At 36.5% G+C, this 15,856-nt stretch overlaps 1 protein-coding gene across 11 annotated transcripts in view; it reads right to left on the bottom strand.

Annotated features, from left to right (window-relative positions):
* PCLO (piccolo presynaptic cytomatrix protein) overlaps nucleotides 1–15,856 on the bottom strand; it is a 315,212-nt gene that overhangs the window by 167,307 nt on the left and 132,049 nt on the right. For all 11 annotated transcript variants that reach the window (XM_068189563.1, XM_068189562.1, XM_068189566.1 and 8 more), the window contains exons 4-5: nucleotides 11,894–13,099; nucleotides 277–5,338 (exon numbers count right to left, since the gene is read on the bottom strand). In XM_068189563.1, the coding sequence (XP_068045664.1) occupies nucleotides 277–5,338; nucleotides 11,894–13,099 (6,268 nt within the window). The remainder of the gene's footprint in view (nucleotides 1–276; nucleotides 5,339–11,893; nucleotides 13,100–15,856) is intronic.

The raw sequence follows: 15,856 nt of genomic DNA, 5'->3' as shown, positions 1-15,856 counted from the left end.
GAAACTGCATGCAAATCTTCAGGTTAATGATCTACTTTAGATGTGAAGGAAACAGCATTTCTGAACATGCAGGCACATGCAGGCACCTCTGTGCAAACACATACGTAAAATGAAGAAATGAAAAACACGTGTAATCCGGAATAATTTGTCACACTGTCCAAAAGAAAACAAAATAACAGAAGGAGGGGAAAAAACAATAAAAAAATTATCCTGAAATGAGGTGAAGAACATCAAAATTATATTTCAAAGAAAGATCTGCTGCTGTGTCATACTGACCTGTAGTCACTCTTCCAGAAGTAAGATCTACTGCTGTATCAGTTGCCCCAACACGATAATCAAAGCTATTCTTGCTTCTGTATGCAAATAGTCCAGCTTCTGATAAATTTGTGTCAGACATAGATGGTTTCATACCTCCAATTCCTCGGTAACCATATGACCCTGAACGATCATACTGATAATGGTCATCTCTGTAGCCAAAGCGATCTTCAGGAAGTGTAGTAGGAGGCTGCTGTGCTGTACAGCTCCTACCAAATGGCAATTTATAAACCATATCACAGCAGACAGCTCTTCTCCCTGCAGTCAGATCTACAGGCTTTTCATCATCTTCTATTACTGTTGTTATGATACCTGAAGCAGTTTCATCCATTGTTACTACTGTTCTGTGGGATTTTGTAGTGCTTAGGTCAACTGCACCACTCTCTGCTGGCTCCTGAGAAGTGGAGAGATCAGTCCAACCATTTGTAACCCCAACAGGTGGTACAGTAACAGGCTTTGTAGTAGCCCATGTCACTGCCTGTGTTGAAGTACCTAGTGATAAATTTATTGGCACTTCATCTCTACCTACAGAGAAGGCCTGGCTGCCTGTTACTCTGTATGCAGGCTCAAAATGTTTTGATGTTGTTAGTTGAAGCGGCGTTGTCATTGCATGTCCCAGATCCACAAGGCTGTCTGTGCTGGTGGTGTAGCTCACAGTGGCAGTGCAAGTCACTACAGTCACTGTCTCAGTGACTGCAGGCAGAGAAGTATCAGCAACACATGCAGTGCTAAGATTTATTATGGATGGCTGGACAGTACTTACTGGCCGTCCACCTGTGTCACTTGCTGGCATTTGCCTTCTTACATCCATGGAAACAGCAGAGAGATCCATACAGCTGTCCCTCATTTCAATGTCCATCTTAGTTAAAGTGCGAAGATCTATGACATCGCCCAAAGGATGGAATCTTCCATTCTCTCTGTATCTGGGTTGGTCTGCAATATGTAGTGGCTCTGGAGGTATAGTAATAGCAACACTACCTAAACCATAACCAGGTACTGGACCCTTAACCACAGACACTGTGGTCTTGGTTATGTCTGTTGTTACTACTTCTGATTTTGAACTAGGTATTTTTTCAAAAGTTGATTGTGCTGTCACAGGAATAGCTTGCAGTGCACCTGAAATGTACATACTCTGACCTGCCATACTTTGAATGTCCATAGTTTTCATGGTTGTAGTAAAAACTGGTTGCATAGGCTGGGGAATCTGTTCTTTAGAAGGTGCTTCTAAGGGCCAGCTGGTAACAGCCTGGCTAGTTATAGCTTCAGTGGGAGTTCCAGGCTCAGATGGCAATGTGATGACAACATAGGTTTCCTGTGAGGGTTTTGCCAACCTTGGTGAAGATTTGTTAGAGTGTGGAGACAAAGGGGAAGTGGGAGATGGTATTTTGTATTCAGCTGTGGATACCAAATTCAAAGTCATACTTGAAGTCAATGACAAGCTTACTGGTTTGGGCTGTGTTTCTGCTGGTTTATGAACAGCTATTGGGAGTGGAGGAATTGCTGGTTTAGGAGCAATTGGAGGTTTAGTTACTTCAGGTGGCCTGTGACTGAAAACAAGCCCTGCTGGAATGGAGGATGGTTTGGGTGGTACAGGAGGTGGTGTTGGGGTGTATGCTTTTGTGATAGGTACCACATGATCCTTCAATATAGCTGTGGACTCTAGTGTTGGAACACTTGTGACTGGAGGTACCATTGTGGGAGCTGTTGCTGCTGGAGCCTTAATCTGCGACTTCTTTTTGGGATAAATGGCTGGCTTGGGTAAAATAGGTGGTGGTGGTAATGGTGGTGGAGGAGGTGGTGGAGGAGGAGGAGGTGGGGGTGGAGAAGGATGAGCAGGAGAATCCATAGAAGAGCTTCTAAAAAGAGAGAATACTTTGGCTGAAACAGCAGGAGCTGAGGAAGGCACAGAGACCATGCTGGTCTTACTTACAACACTGTGAGTGAATACAGAAGATGTTTCTGATGCAGGCTCTGTAACTTGTACTGGTGCTATACATATAGGTGGTTGCTCAGATGCAGCATTAGTCAAATCAATCCTTGTCATATCAACAGCAAATTCTTTGTGTGGCTCTTCATGATGAATTTTGACACTGCCAGCCTCTACTGTACTTTTAATTTTTCTAGCTGCTTCCTTCTCTGCTTTAGAGGTATCAAAGGTAATGATGTCAGCTGCATATTCCTTGGATTTTGTAACTGTAGTTGCCACCATTAAAGGTGCAGTTTCAGGCAAACAAACTGCAGTTTGCTCCACACTCTCTGCATCTGATTCAAGAGACGGTTTTGTAGTGGCTCCGGCAATAGATTCATAAGGCATGCTCACTTCAGAGTACTCTTTTGAAGATGTCAAGGGAACCTGTGTTACTATCCTGACACCTTCAGAATCTGCTGGTTTACTTACACCATCTGCCGGACCTACAAAACCTGTGGTTGCACTATCTAGAGGTGAGGAACTATCTGTGGTAGAAACTGAAGATGTAGATGATGTTAAGGAAGCTGTATCAGAAGGTAAGACTGATGCAGCACCTTCCGATGTCTCAGAGTATGTCAATATTGATGTTTCATGAGAAATTATTTCTTGAATTTCTCTGGCATAATCTGTTAAGTATTCATCTTCAATTTCCTCTGCTGTAAAATGCTGTGTTATTTTAACATCTGGAATAGAAAGTGTTGTGCTACTGACAGGTGATACATCTGAGATTGCTGAAGTAGTGCTTGATGTTAAAGATGTACTATCCACTATTTCTCCACCACCAGATACCTTTGTATCAGATGTGGGAATGAAATCTGAAGCTGGTTGTGTTGGACTAGACCCTGGGGTTAGCTGCATTTTCTGCCTTTTCATAAGCTCTTCATAAGCAGCTTCTGCATCTAACAAATGCTTTTCCTCAATGGTGGAAGTTACTGTGCTGTCTAATACAACTATTTCATGACTTTCTGGGATAATGTAAGAACTAGAAACAATATCTTCTTGAGGCACAATAGTATGTAAAGTCTCAACACTATAGTAGTCTTTCTCAAGATCACTAATTTTCTGTAGTTCATCACAGACCTGTTCTGAAGCTCTTAGCTTTTTCTCTTTTCCTCTCTGTTGTATATATTCACTGCTCTCATCTTGTCTCATAACAAGATTAGTATCAATAGTTCCATTGTAAGTATCCTCTACTAAGGATTCATAAATATAATCCTCTATTAGCATTCCACCATATAAAGATTCTTTTTCAAATACTTCATCTTTTTCATTTGACATTTGAAATGATTTGGACTTATGCATCATCTCCTCATATACCTCTTCAGCACTTTTCAATGTCTTTTGACTGCTCTCTTCTTTTGGGAGTCCAGTTGGTTGTTCATCTGTTGGTGAGTATAGAGAGACGGCAGTAGGCAATTTGTAGACTTTTTGCACTTCTATTATTTTTTCTGGGCTGATTTCAAAACCTTCAGGTTCTGACTCAATGCTGGGTGAATATTCAGAACAAGAAGATCTGTGCAGCTCTTCCATTTCTGCAGCCTGTCGTAATTCTTCTGTTGGAGATGCATCTTCAATGGGAGAAAGATTACTTGGTGGAGTCTTTGGACGTTCCCTTCTTCTCTGGGCTCTGAGTTCATCCTTATCCTTTTTAGATTTTTTGCTAGAACTTTTTCTTTGTTGCTGTTCTAATTCACGTTGTTTCTCTTGTTCCTTTAGCAGTTCTTCCTCTTCCCGTAGTTCTTCTTCTTCTGAAGAATCTTCAATCGTGGGAAGAAGAGGACCATGTGTCCGATGCCTTGCTTTGCGCTGTTGTTTGCTCTCCCCTCCCAGTTTTTTGTGACTAGGACTACTGTCACTGTCTTCGTCAAGTGATGACACTGAAGTAGGAGATGTACCTGGTGTGAAACTAGAAGCATGTAAACTAGAAGATCCTTCTCCTCTAGATCTATCTTCAGGTGAATCTGTAAGACTCTCCATCTCTAGCTCAGGCTCTTCATCAAAATATAAGATACCTTTTTGTGGTTCAGATACTTCCGAATATTTGTTTGTTATTGTACTATTTAGTTCTATTGTTTTGAAACGTCGAAGGCCTCCTCCACCAGATACTGCAAGTTCTTCACTGTCTTGACTTTTACTTTCTCTGTATTTTGGCTCTGGGCTTTCATCAAAAGTCTCATCATCATCATCGTGCCATGAATGCCTTCTTCCTGCATCCTCATCATAGCCTGCACTACTTTTCCGTGCCATTCTTCTGTGTTTTCCAGCTGTTCCTTTGGTTTTGCTTTTCACTTCCTCTTTCTTTTGGCTTTCAGCTGCACTGATCTCTTTGAGTTGATTTCTAATGAATTCATCATCTTCAGAACCTGAAGCATCTTCATCAGCACTCATCTCTATAATCTGTTTTCTAATGAAGTCTTCCTCATCACCTGATCCCTGACTGTCATCTCGTTTGTACTCATCACTGCTTGAAGAACCAACACTAGTTCTTCTTTTTCTCCTTGGGACAGGTGAGTTTTCACTCTCACTGCTGTCTTCCACAGAGTCATAGCGTTGTCTTCTTGCTGATATGTCATCTCCTTCATGTTCTTCTTTGTAGTCTGCCTGGGAGGAGGCAGTTCCTTTGCCCTCTTCTACAATGGTTCCTTCGCCTGTTTTGATAGCTTTTAAGTCTTCCTCATCTGAACTGTAAGATTCTGGAGTGACGGGCAAAGGCTTTGTTTTAAGGTGATCCTTTATCTGTTCACCATATGTTTCAGAAAGCTCTTTGCTTTTTGCAGATTTTTCATCAGAAAGAGTGCTTGCCTGAGCTTCTAAAATTGAGAGTACAGTACTTTCCAATTTAGCTAGATCTGAGGGGCTTGGTGGGCTTTCTTGCGAAATAGTATCTTTTTTACTAGTTTCTTTGAGTAAATCCTTTTCATCAGTGGGGATATGACTTGGAATTTCACCAAGTGAACTTGATATCCCATCAGAAGAATACCCGGTGTCACTCAGACCTTGTGGACTTTTCTGTTGATGAGAGCTTGATGTGTCTGATTTGTCATCCTCCTTTTCCTAAAAAAATAAATACATAATGTGTGTGTATATATTTATATATAAATTCTTAATGTCTCCTGGCAATTAAAACGTGATTTTTTTTTCCTAAGGGATGAGTTCATGCCTCAGATGAAGACTGAACACTAATTTTCCTATTCAAAGCTATTAGAATAATACAAAAAAGTTCCTTGAATTTTGATTTTTTGCCTTGATTCTAACTAATCTTTGCATGGCTATCCACACTGGCAACTGATTTTACTAGTTTCAAGATGAACTTCTATTTTTCAATATAAAATTTTATTGTTTTAAGAACACTTAGGAATGATAACCTGCCATCTGATCACACATGCATGGGACAAGTTGCCTAGGGGTTTATTTATTTGAAGATTTTATTTACTGTGTTTCAAAGCTGTCTACATGGTTTTTGATACAAAGTAATACAGCTTGACAAATGTCTGCTGAATTTCTGAAGTCTGCTCCTTTCTTTGCCCATTCAACATTTTATAAATGGCTAGAAATATATCAATCTTCTCAAATTTTGCACTCATGGTTTAATTTTGTTGATTGAAGTATTACAAATTTCAACATGCAACAGTATATATAGAGCACTGAAGCATGATTTAATGACATTTGGAATGTCCCCATATATTGGAAAGTCCTCTACAGCTGGTCACTGTACAAATCTTTTTTTGAGTACCTCATAAAAAAAATAAGTTTCTTGGTAAATTGTTAGTGCAGAGTAAGCTGCTGGTAGGGCAGTGTAATTGCAGGGAGGAAAGCATGATGGTCAGCCATTGATTAAAGGAAGCAAACAAGGCAGGCATTCCTGACTGAACATCTGAACCAATGTTTTCCTTCTCATCCCTAATTAAACATCCTTAATCATCCTACCTTCCACATTCTTCTACCTCATTCTGACCGACAAGCATTTATATCTCCTTCTATAAATAACAAAAATACTAAAAATATCCTACAGAAAGTATTTCTAGGCCAGTTTCATTCCTGCTTCTTGCAGCTGTGAAAAGCTCTGTACTTAGTGAAACTACCTCATTGTTTGGCTAAAACACAGTTCAGTCTCCAAAATACAGGTCACCTTAGCTCTACTCTGAGCTGCAATTTTAGGAAGTGTCCCCAAATCCACTGGCAGTTTGAGAAAAAGCATCCCAAAATCTCATGATTTTTATAATATGATGTGATCTTTATTTTTGTTAGGGATCTCAATAATAGAAGTAGGTCGTATTTACTAGTTTTGCTAATTTAAGTCAGTGATTTCTGAATTAGAGCAAACCATTTATTTAAAGGTTTAATTTATGAACTTCATTGGTAACATGATTATTTGAAAAGTAGTAAAAAAATACTGCGGAATATATATACTAGAAAAATTATAACGAATGTTAATTACAATTTTAAATTACATTTACACTCAAGTTGCTATCAACTACAAGTATTTTCAAAGTTTTTTCACACTAAAGTTACATTTAGGGTCAAAATATCAAAACACAAATATTTTTTTATAGTCAGTCATATTACTTTTGATAACCAATCAGGTTTAGATTTAATTTACATTTAAGTTATATGTTCTTGCTTTTAGACAAATCAATTTGAACATAATCCTACATTCAAACACTAATATTTATATTAGTATTAAAGTATTTATATTATTATTACAGCATATACTGCTTAATATTTTATTAACTAATCATCATTCACAGGAGTGATTTGTTATATGGTTTGCAAAATCAGATACTACATTGAATATAAACTACATTTGTTCTTATCAACATTATAACAAATATTGCAAATTCAAATATCTGATGTCACAGCAAAATCCATTGCAAATAAAAATCCAGTGCGAAAACAAACATTTCTAAGGACTTCTTCAATGATGAGGCTGTGATTAATATATAAACATGGAGAAATCTGCAGTACTTACAACAACTTTGGAAAGGCATCAGCACTTGAAGCCTACAGCTCTCAATATTCTGAAAAATCTAGTCTTGGATATTTTCCAGCCCTTAAGGACAGAATTATGTATGGTCTTTACAAAAAGTCAGCAATGAAGAAAAATTAAAATTTCAGATTTTGTGTATTATATTTACATTTTAGTCCTTTTATTAAATAAGAAAGTTCTTAAGGGAAATTTATTTTGCTATGTTTCAAAAATACATATATCATTAAAACCAAGCAATTTTCCCCCTCTATAAATAGCATGCTCCTCACTGAAACTTCACCTATGACATTTGATTGTTATTTTTTCATTTATGACCAGTATGTTCATACATGTGAAGACATATCCAACAAACTCATTATGATCAATTTAGATGAGCTACTAAAAATGCAAACATTTCTCAAGCTCAGAAGGTTTCCCAGGACAGAATGCATCCATCTAGTGGAAGTGAACCGCTCAGATCTTGGTTCTCCAAGACGATGTGATACTGTTGCTTGCAAAGGAGAGACAGAAGGCATCGACTGGACAGTTAAGCACAGAAAAAGGTAGAGAACAACTAACTGGTCATAGAACAGCTTCAGCCATTCTCCTTGCAGCTGAGTCCAATATCTAATAGCCACTGTGCCAAAACCAGAGGAGATGGCAATGAATATAGCTGTTGCCCACCCCGGTGTTGAACCTCAGTGAATGACATAACTGACTGCTATGAATCCCAGGAAACTGAATATTAGAAAGTCTGCTGTTGGTACAGTAAGGAGAAGAAAACATCTACAATAAGGACAGGCTTAATTTCTCACTAGAAATAAAATAAATGAGAAAAAAAACAACTTTCTTTTTAAGGTTACCAAAATAATAATATATTTTCTAATGTTTTTGTTTGTATCATTGCCTGTACCATGGTACATGCAAAAATTATCCTGCATATCATGTTTTGAGATCAATATGCATGTAACTTACAATAAGCAATACTTACAAGAAAAGTCTCTGAGCTTTTATTCCCAATTTTGTGTAGTATGAGACTTAGGATATAGCTGCATCTATTCTTAAAGGACTGCTAACTTATTTTCTGCAGTGTTGGCCATCACATCCACAAAGACAGAATCATTGTTAAACTTGCAAACATATCATAAACCTAAGATTTTTAGATGAATAACAAAATATTGTCAAAAAAATGTTGATAAGGATCATATATATATTCCACAACTCTTTGAGACTGAAAAAATGCATTTAAATAAAAAATACTTTTTTTTTTCCTTGTAAATTAGGAAGTACTTTGGTAGATGTCTAAGTACTGGGCTTTTCTGAATATTTCAATGGCATTTCCTCTGAGTTTTCCTACTGTGTGTTTTTAATACTGGAAAAATTTAGCTCTAATACAGACGTCGATGAGAGAAACTTCTTGAGAGATGAGAAAGGAGACTTGTAAAAGCTGCAGTCTGGATAAGACTTTAAAACAGCAAATGCAACCTCTTTAAAACCTCTGTGATGCCAGAGTCAATTCATTATACAACTATTTTGAATTAGAAGTTTTAGCTTTATAAATATAATTTGTTTGCACTCTTCCTCACTTTTGCTATTCTTTTTTGAAAATATAAAGCTCAGGGTTCACAAAACATCTGGATGTGGTACTTGTGGACATGTTTTAGTGGGGAAGGTGATAGTGCTGACCTAATGGTTGTGCTTCATGATCTTAGAGGCCTTTTTAAACCTTAATGATTCTATCATTCCATGAAAAAGTTCCATCAGTTACTAAATCAAACCAGAAGTTTATTAAAAGAAAAATATGGCTAAAAGAAAAAAAAAGGCCTTTCTAAAAAAAAATTATTTATAGCTAACAAGATTATATTCTGTTGCAGAGGACAGACATTTTATTTTGCACAGGAACTCATCATTTTTAAAAGGTCAGTTTGTTTATAGAAGAAATAAAGATATCTACATTAAAAAAAAAGGTTTCACAAGGTAGAAAAGAAACATGGTTTACTAAACTCTATAATGTGCATTTCAATTTTATATTTTCAAATGGAAACATTTTATTTGTATACAGAAAAATTGCTTACAGACAACTCTTATCCTCCTTTTTCTACCTCTCTGGGCTGTGTTTTGTGGCATGTGTTAGAATAATGACGCCAATCAACACAATATTAATATTTACCCAGTTACTCAACTAAAGCACGTGATCATTCCACAGTAATCACAAGAAGGTAGTAATAAAGGTACATATATATATATATATATGTATTAAATACATTCCAAATGTATGCCAATTGACAATATGATAATGGGTTCATACAGATATGTTGAACACTACCTCTGTGCAAATTTGTGAGTTACAAGATGGCAATTAGCTACTGACAAACTGCATGTGTTGAACCTCCAAGATTTCTAGGCATCCTTGTTAGAACACCTAACTGCTATTGCACATGTCGGTAGTCAATATTACAAAACAGTTTCTCAGGGAAAGTCAGTTTCTGTAAAACATGAGCAGTCAGTTTATTCTTTAAAAATATTTTGAAGATATTTCAAAATATTGCTGAAAAAATGCTTTGAAGAAAAAAAAAACCTATTTATGATTCCTGAAACCACATATTAAGACCCAAATATTTAAAAAAAATTCATGATTGAAGTCACTTTTTTTCTTAAAGGATACCAGATCTCTACATTCAATTGATATCTGTGATTTCTCTGAACCTGAAGGGAGCCTACAAAAAGGGTAGAGTGAGAATATTTGCAAGAACATGGACAGGATAAGGCAAAATGGCTTCACACTTACTGAGGGCAAATTTAGATTAGATATTAAGAAGGAGTTCTTTATTTTGAAGGTGGTGAATCACTGTCACAGATTGCCCAGAGGTGTGGATGTCTCATCCAGGGAAGTGCACAAGGCCAGGTCAGACAGGGCTTTGAGCCACCAGGTTTAGTGGAAGGTGTCCCTGCCCATGGCAGAGGAGATGGAATGAGATTAACTTTAAGGTCCTTTCCAATACAAACCATTCTGTGATTCTATGATTTCCCATGGATTATTCTACTGAATAACTATTTGTACTGAATCAGAACTTTAGCCTTTTCATGGCTTCAGGTATTATTGATGCCTTTTTTTTTTTAGTGAAAAATAGCATAGCAAAAATTGCTTATCTACTATTGGAAAGCTAGAAGAGTTAGTAACTACCATTTTCAAAGAATTGAATATAAAATGACAGTAGTTTGTCAAGTGCAGAAAGGTTTTCCCTTGCATCCCTAATTAAAAATACGCCTAGCTGAAATCCTCCATATGATTCTACCCTGAAATACATGCAAATTATATTCCTCAATGTGTACATGTTATCTTTTACCTAGTGAAATGGAAGCAAGGTTTGATATCTAAACTGGTATCACCTCTTCCACTTTTATTACATGCTCTCTTGGGAAGAGCTGTGTCTAGCAATGTTTGATGAACTGCACAGACAACACTGAAGTACTTCAATAAAGAAAAATTAAATCAGAGTTAATTTTACTAAGCACAAGCTAGTTGAGATACCTTCTTTATTTTTAAGGCTGAACAATTTGAAATAGGCTTTTCCCAGATCTCCTTTTTGTTTGGTCCAAAAGGTAGGCTGTCTGGCTATGTTACTCTAAGCATAATTTAGGGAATCCCTCAGTACAATCATACAACATAACTCCTGAGATGATCAAGAGCAGTAAACATAACATGTGATAGGAAGGAGGTTTGTTTCAGACAGGAGACTTGGTTTATAAAAATAGTATTTTCCAAAGCAAAATTTCTGAATTAGAATATTTTTCTGTCCAAATATCTTAATTACTGCCAGGAAATACATAAAACAAAAATCAATTAAACCCTTGACCTTTTTGACCGGGATTATTTGAAAACATAATTCTGGTAAAGGTTAAACACTTTCCTTAAGCCTACTCCTACCCTCATAACATACTACTTTTATAGCTTAATAATCAGCACCTAATTTGCAGTGCTGATACAAAACCCCTAATTTTTCATTTCTCAACAAATTGTGCATGCTATTCTCTTCAGCTGATAAAGTGACTTGAATACAGACCTCTAGTACGTGCTATCACAAACTCACTCATTCCTCTGACTTGAGAGCCCACAAGTACCCTACCTGAATGTACTTGTCTATATGAGATAAACCAATTAAATAGTAAAAAGATGTAAAGACTGCATACTTTCATGTACCATGCTCAGGTATTACAAAGTATTCCTAAAATTTATATTATATTTTGTTATTGCAAAGCACTGTACATGTTACTCTCTCAGATTATCCTCTTTTGGGATTGAGAACTGTGAAAACACTCCAATTTCAACAATTAATCTTTGAGGTCTGAAGAGTCAAGAGATCAAGGTAAATTAATCCAAAATATTGGAAAAATTATTAAACAGGACATTTGCCTTAGTTTCAAATGCTTAACTGCTTGAGACTTAAAATTAGACAAGTAACCTTGAAATGTGCATGTAGACCATAGGACTAACTAGTGAAACTTTCACTCAATGAGAGTAATTGATTTTATCATTTAGAATAATTTTGTAAAGAGAACAACAGTAAAGCAGGAAGGAGAGGATCTGTAAGGATCAGATTCTAAGTTGGAAAAAGGGAAGTGGGAGGGAGAAAAACACTTACTATTTTTTCTCGCACTGCTTCCACGTGGTGGGTTCCTGGCAAAGGTGCTGTTTGAACAGGAATTTCTTGTTCTGGAGCTTTTTCAGCTTTCAAAACCTTTTGTGAAATCCCAGTTGTCAAATCCTCTTTCTTAACATCTTTTTGCTCCTTAGCCTGCAGCCCCTTATGAGGTACTTCAACTTCTGCTTTCTGGTCAGCAACGTGGTCTTTAATTTCTTCCTTTTTGTCTTCTGGATGTGGTGTGCTCTTTTCTGGGAGCACAGTTTTGTTATCTTCTTCCAGAGTGCTTAGGGGTATCTTTTGGTCTGCAGCTGTTGCAGGAATTTTATCTGCTGAAGGTGTCTGTGACAGTTTCCCTCGCTGAAGTTTTGTTTCTTCTTTTTGACCTTCCTCTTGGATTTTATCAACTGATGAAGTTTTCTTTATCTTTTCATGTTGAAGTTTTATATCTTTCTGAATTCCATGTTGGATTTTATCAACTGAAGCTGCTTTTGGCAATTTTACCTCCTGAAGTTTTGTATCTTCTCTCTGAGCTGCAGGTTGGATTTTGTCAGCTGACAGCGCCTTTGCCATTTTCATCTGTTGGAGTTTTGGGTCTTCTTTCTGAACTCCCTGTAAAATTTTGTCAGCTGAGGGTACCTTTGCTAATTTTGCCTCTTGAAGTTTTATGTCTTCCTTCTGAACTCTATGCAAAATTTTATCAGCTGAGGATGTTTTTGCCAGCTTTACTTCTTGAAGTTTTTCATCCTCCTTCTGAACTTCCTGCAAAACTCTGTCATAGGAGGCTGTCTTTGTCAATTTTGTTTGCTGAATCCTTGGGTCTTCCTTCTGAGAAGCATGCTGGATTTTATCAGCTGAGGGTGTCTTGACAAGTTTTCCCTGTTTAGGTTTTGCATCTTCCTTTTGAATTCCTTGCTGGATTTTATCAGCTGACAATGTTTTTTCTAATCTCCCCTGCTGAAGTTTTGGAGCTTCCTTCTGAACGCTTGGTTCTTCTTTTGGCTTTGATGATGCTGGAGTGGGTGGTGTGGAAGTCTTCTGAGGGGAATGTGAGGCAGCAGGCACAGGCCGTTTTTGAGGAGGAGCAGGTGGTTTGGATGTTGGTTGTGAAGGACCTGTTTTCAGAAGTGGCACCTTGCCCATATCTCCAAGTTGTCCTGACATTGCCCTTTGGGTCTGGCAGTTTAAGCACAGCCATTCCTGTACCTGTGATACAACAAACATATGAAGTTACTTACTGGGAAAAGTAACAATAAAATCATAAAGTGTTTTCAGCTGATACAGTTGAATTCTTTCCATCTGAATGCTATGCATATTGGTAAGTTATTTATTTTCTTTCCTGCTCTTGCAGGAAGATCCATAGCACCATTCCAGAAATGGAGCATATCAGGTTCCAGAGAGCCAAGATGAACAAATATAAAAAGGCACTGTAAAAACTAACAGCAACAACATTTTTCCAAAGTATCGTTGACCAATATGTGCAAATTTTAATTACATGTTTCTAATATATATTTCTTTACAAAGCCTCTATAATCTATCAATAGGTCCCTATAATTTTGCTAGCCTGAGAAAAAGGGGACCAACTGGCACTCATGGGTCTCCGTGTTTCTCTTAGGAAATCCCCTCTTGAAGTTTTGTATAGGTAGCTGTATAAATTCATTATGACTGTAACTCAACAGGAAGATCACCTCTCTGCTCACTTTACTGCTAAATCCCTGCTGCACACTGGGTCCTTTTACTCCTCCCAAAAAATCAAGAAAAGGACAAGTGCTTCTATCTGTGCTAAAGATCTCTTTGCCAGTTGCCTAGCTACTACATGAGAAGAGTAATCACACTGTTTTCAGTGGGATTTAGTTTATAGTTCCTTTAAAATAGCAAAAGAAAATTTTAAGCACAGGAAGAAACTGAAAGGAAAGGAAGAAGAAAACAGTCTCTTCTTGATACTAGAATAGCTAATGAAGGTTTACTTCACTAGTGCAATATGAGCTTCACTAGTGGATAAGTGGTGTATAATGTCAATAAAATCTACATTTAAAAATAGCTGATCTGCAATTTTTATAAGTGATATAAATTACAAGAAACACAGATGATATGACAAAAATCTTAAGTAAGAACAGCTCATATGGGCTACTTTTATGAAAATGCAACTAAGAAGAGGCTATTTAATCTATAAAATTGTCTGACAAATTTAGTTTCAGGCACAAGCAAAGCAAGAATATATAAATTATCATTCAGGTCATCAAACAATTGTCTTATGTATTTATTATTCTACTTTTATAGAAATGACCAAACTAGTAAACATCCTAGTAATTGACACAAAAATATTTAATAATAGTGCTCAGTAAAATTGTCCCAATAAATGCAGTTTATCAGCTGAATCAGTAGTTTCCCCTAACACTTACTACATCCTTTGCAAATCCAAACTGAATGTGGCTCTGTATCATACTGTTAAATAGAATTTAAGCTTACTTTTTCTGTTGAAAAAAGCATTTAATCATAATCCTCCAGGATCTGTTATTCACCTCCTTAGGAGTTAAAGTATTCCAACAACACATCATTTGTTTAGGAAGCACTAATTAAGAAATACAAATAATTTTTTAGTGGATGTGCAAAATATAACTTATTTTTCTTGCAAATATTTCTTTTAGATGGGGTTATCTGGAATTCTTAGCACAGTTTACTTTTTTTTTTCCTAGAAAAAAGTATTGGAAGCCATAAATATCTGGTGTACTGTCTTTAATCAACTGAAAATAGAAGCAATGCTCCATTAAACAAATCTACCCCACAGAAAATCATGATATTATTATTAGAAGTTTGCAATGGACTTAGAAGTCTGCAATGGACTAAACATACTAGATAATATTTAGCATAAAAAGACTACTGAAGAAAGATCCAATTTCATAGTAGCATTGATTGATCTCTCATACAGTTTGTAAAGATCAATATAAAAAAGTTGGGAAAATAATTTTTATAGTTTTTTTTTATTTATTTATTGGAAGGCCAAAAAGATTTTAAACTCACAAAAAGGGGGCAGATTTTGCTTTATCCACTCAGCCCAAAAAATAGTCATTTCCCAACGTAAGCAGAAGTAATGCTCTTATTATTTGTGCTAATATAGCTTCAGTCAGCACAGGGCATTAGAATAAGGCAGTACTTAAACGTATTAGGCTTCTTAGAATCGAGCCTTAGCAATCTTTAATTACACAAAAACATAATGAAGTGGTTTCTGCCATGAAATAATCCATGGTTCAAAAAAATTACTGCAATATAGATATTCTTCATGAACATGCTAATTTATACTTTAAATTCACATGTTCTTTTCACAGATTGTGCCATTTGTTTGACCTATTTTATTTTTATTTCCTTATATCCAGTTTCTAGGGCCTCTATGTTTGTTTCTTTGCTACCTACATTTGGCTGTACATCTACACTTGGCCCTTCTAGCTCTGCTGTTAATGCAGGTTCCATCTCGTACGTCTCAGCTGCAGCCTACTCACTGCTCATACACTTGCTCCTTCTCAAATTCATCATCACTTCCCTTTCCCTCATTTAAATCCTTCACAGACTCAGTTCTTTTAATGCCTATAAGAACTTCAGCAACTTTAGTAACAGTATTAAGTGTTTAAAACCCAAAACAGTTTCCTAGTCACTGTTTCCACTGCTCGCTGGCCCTATTTAGTGTGTTTTCACGGGAGTAAATTTCTGCTACTCAAAGACTATGCTTTGTGCTGAGCACACAGAACTCTTAAAAAGTAAAATAATGACAATTAACATGAAGAAAGGAATTTGATCATTAGCAGACTGGCAAAATGCACTTAATTTTATCAAAAGATTGAACTCCCAGACTTGCTTCTCTGCCATAATGATTAATGTGATAGTAGGGAAATAACCTGGAATTATCCAGATATCCAGTGATTAAATGAATCTTGCCATTGTCCTCTTGGACTTTTTCTATATCTTCAT

The sequence above is a fragment of the Anomalospiza imberbis genome, chromosome 5 (genome assembly GCF_031753505.1).
Source record: "Anomalospiza imberbis isolate Cuckoo-Finch-1a 21T00152 chromosome 5, ASM3175350v1, whole genome shotgun sequence".
Classification (NCBI taxonomy): domain Eukaryota; kingdom Metazoa; phylum Chordata; class Aves; order Passeriformes; family Viduidae; genus Anomalospiza; species Anomalospiza imberbis.
This window is presented reverse-complemented; position numbering and strand designations above follow the sequence as displayed.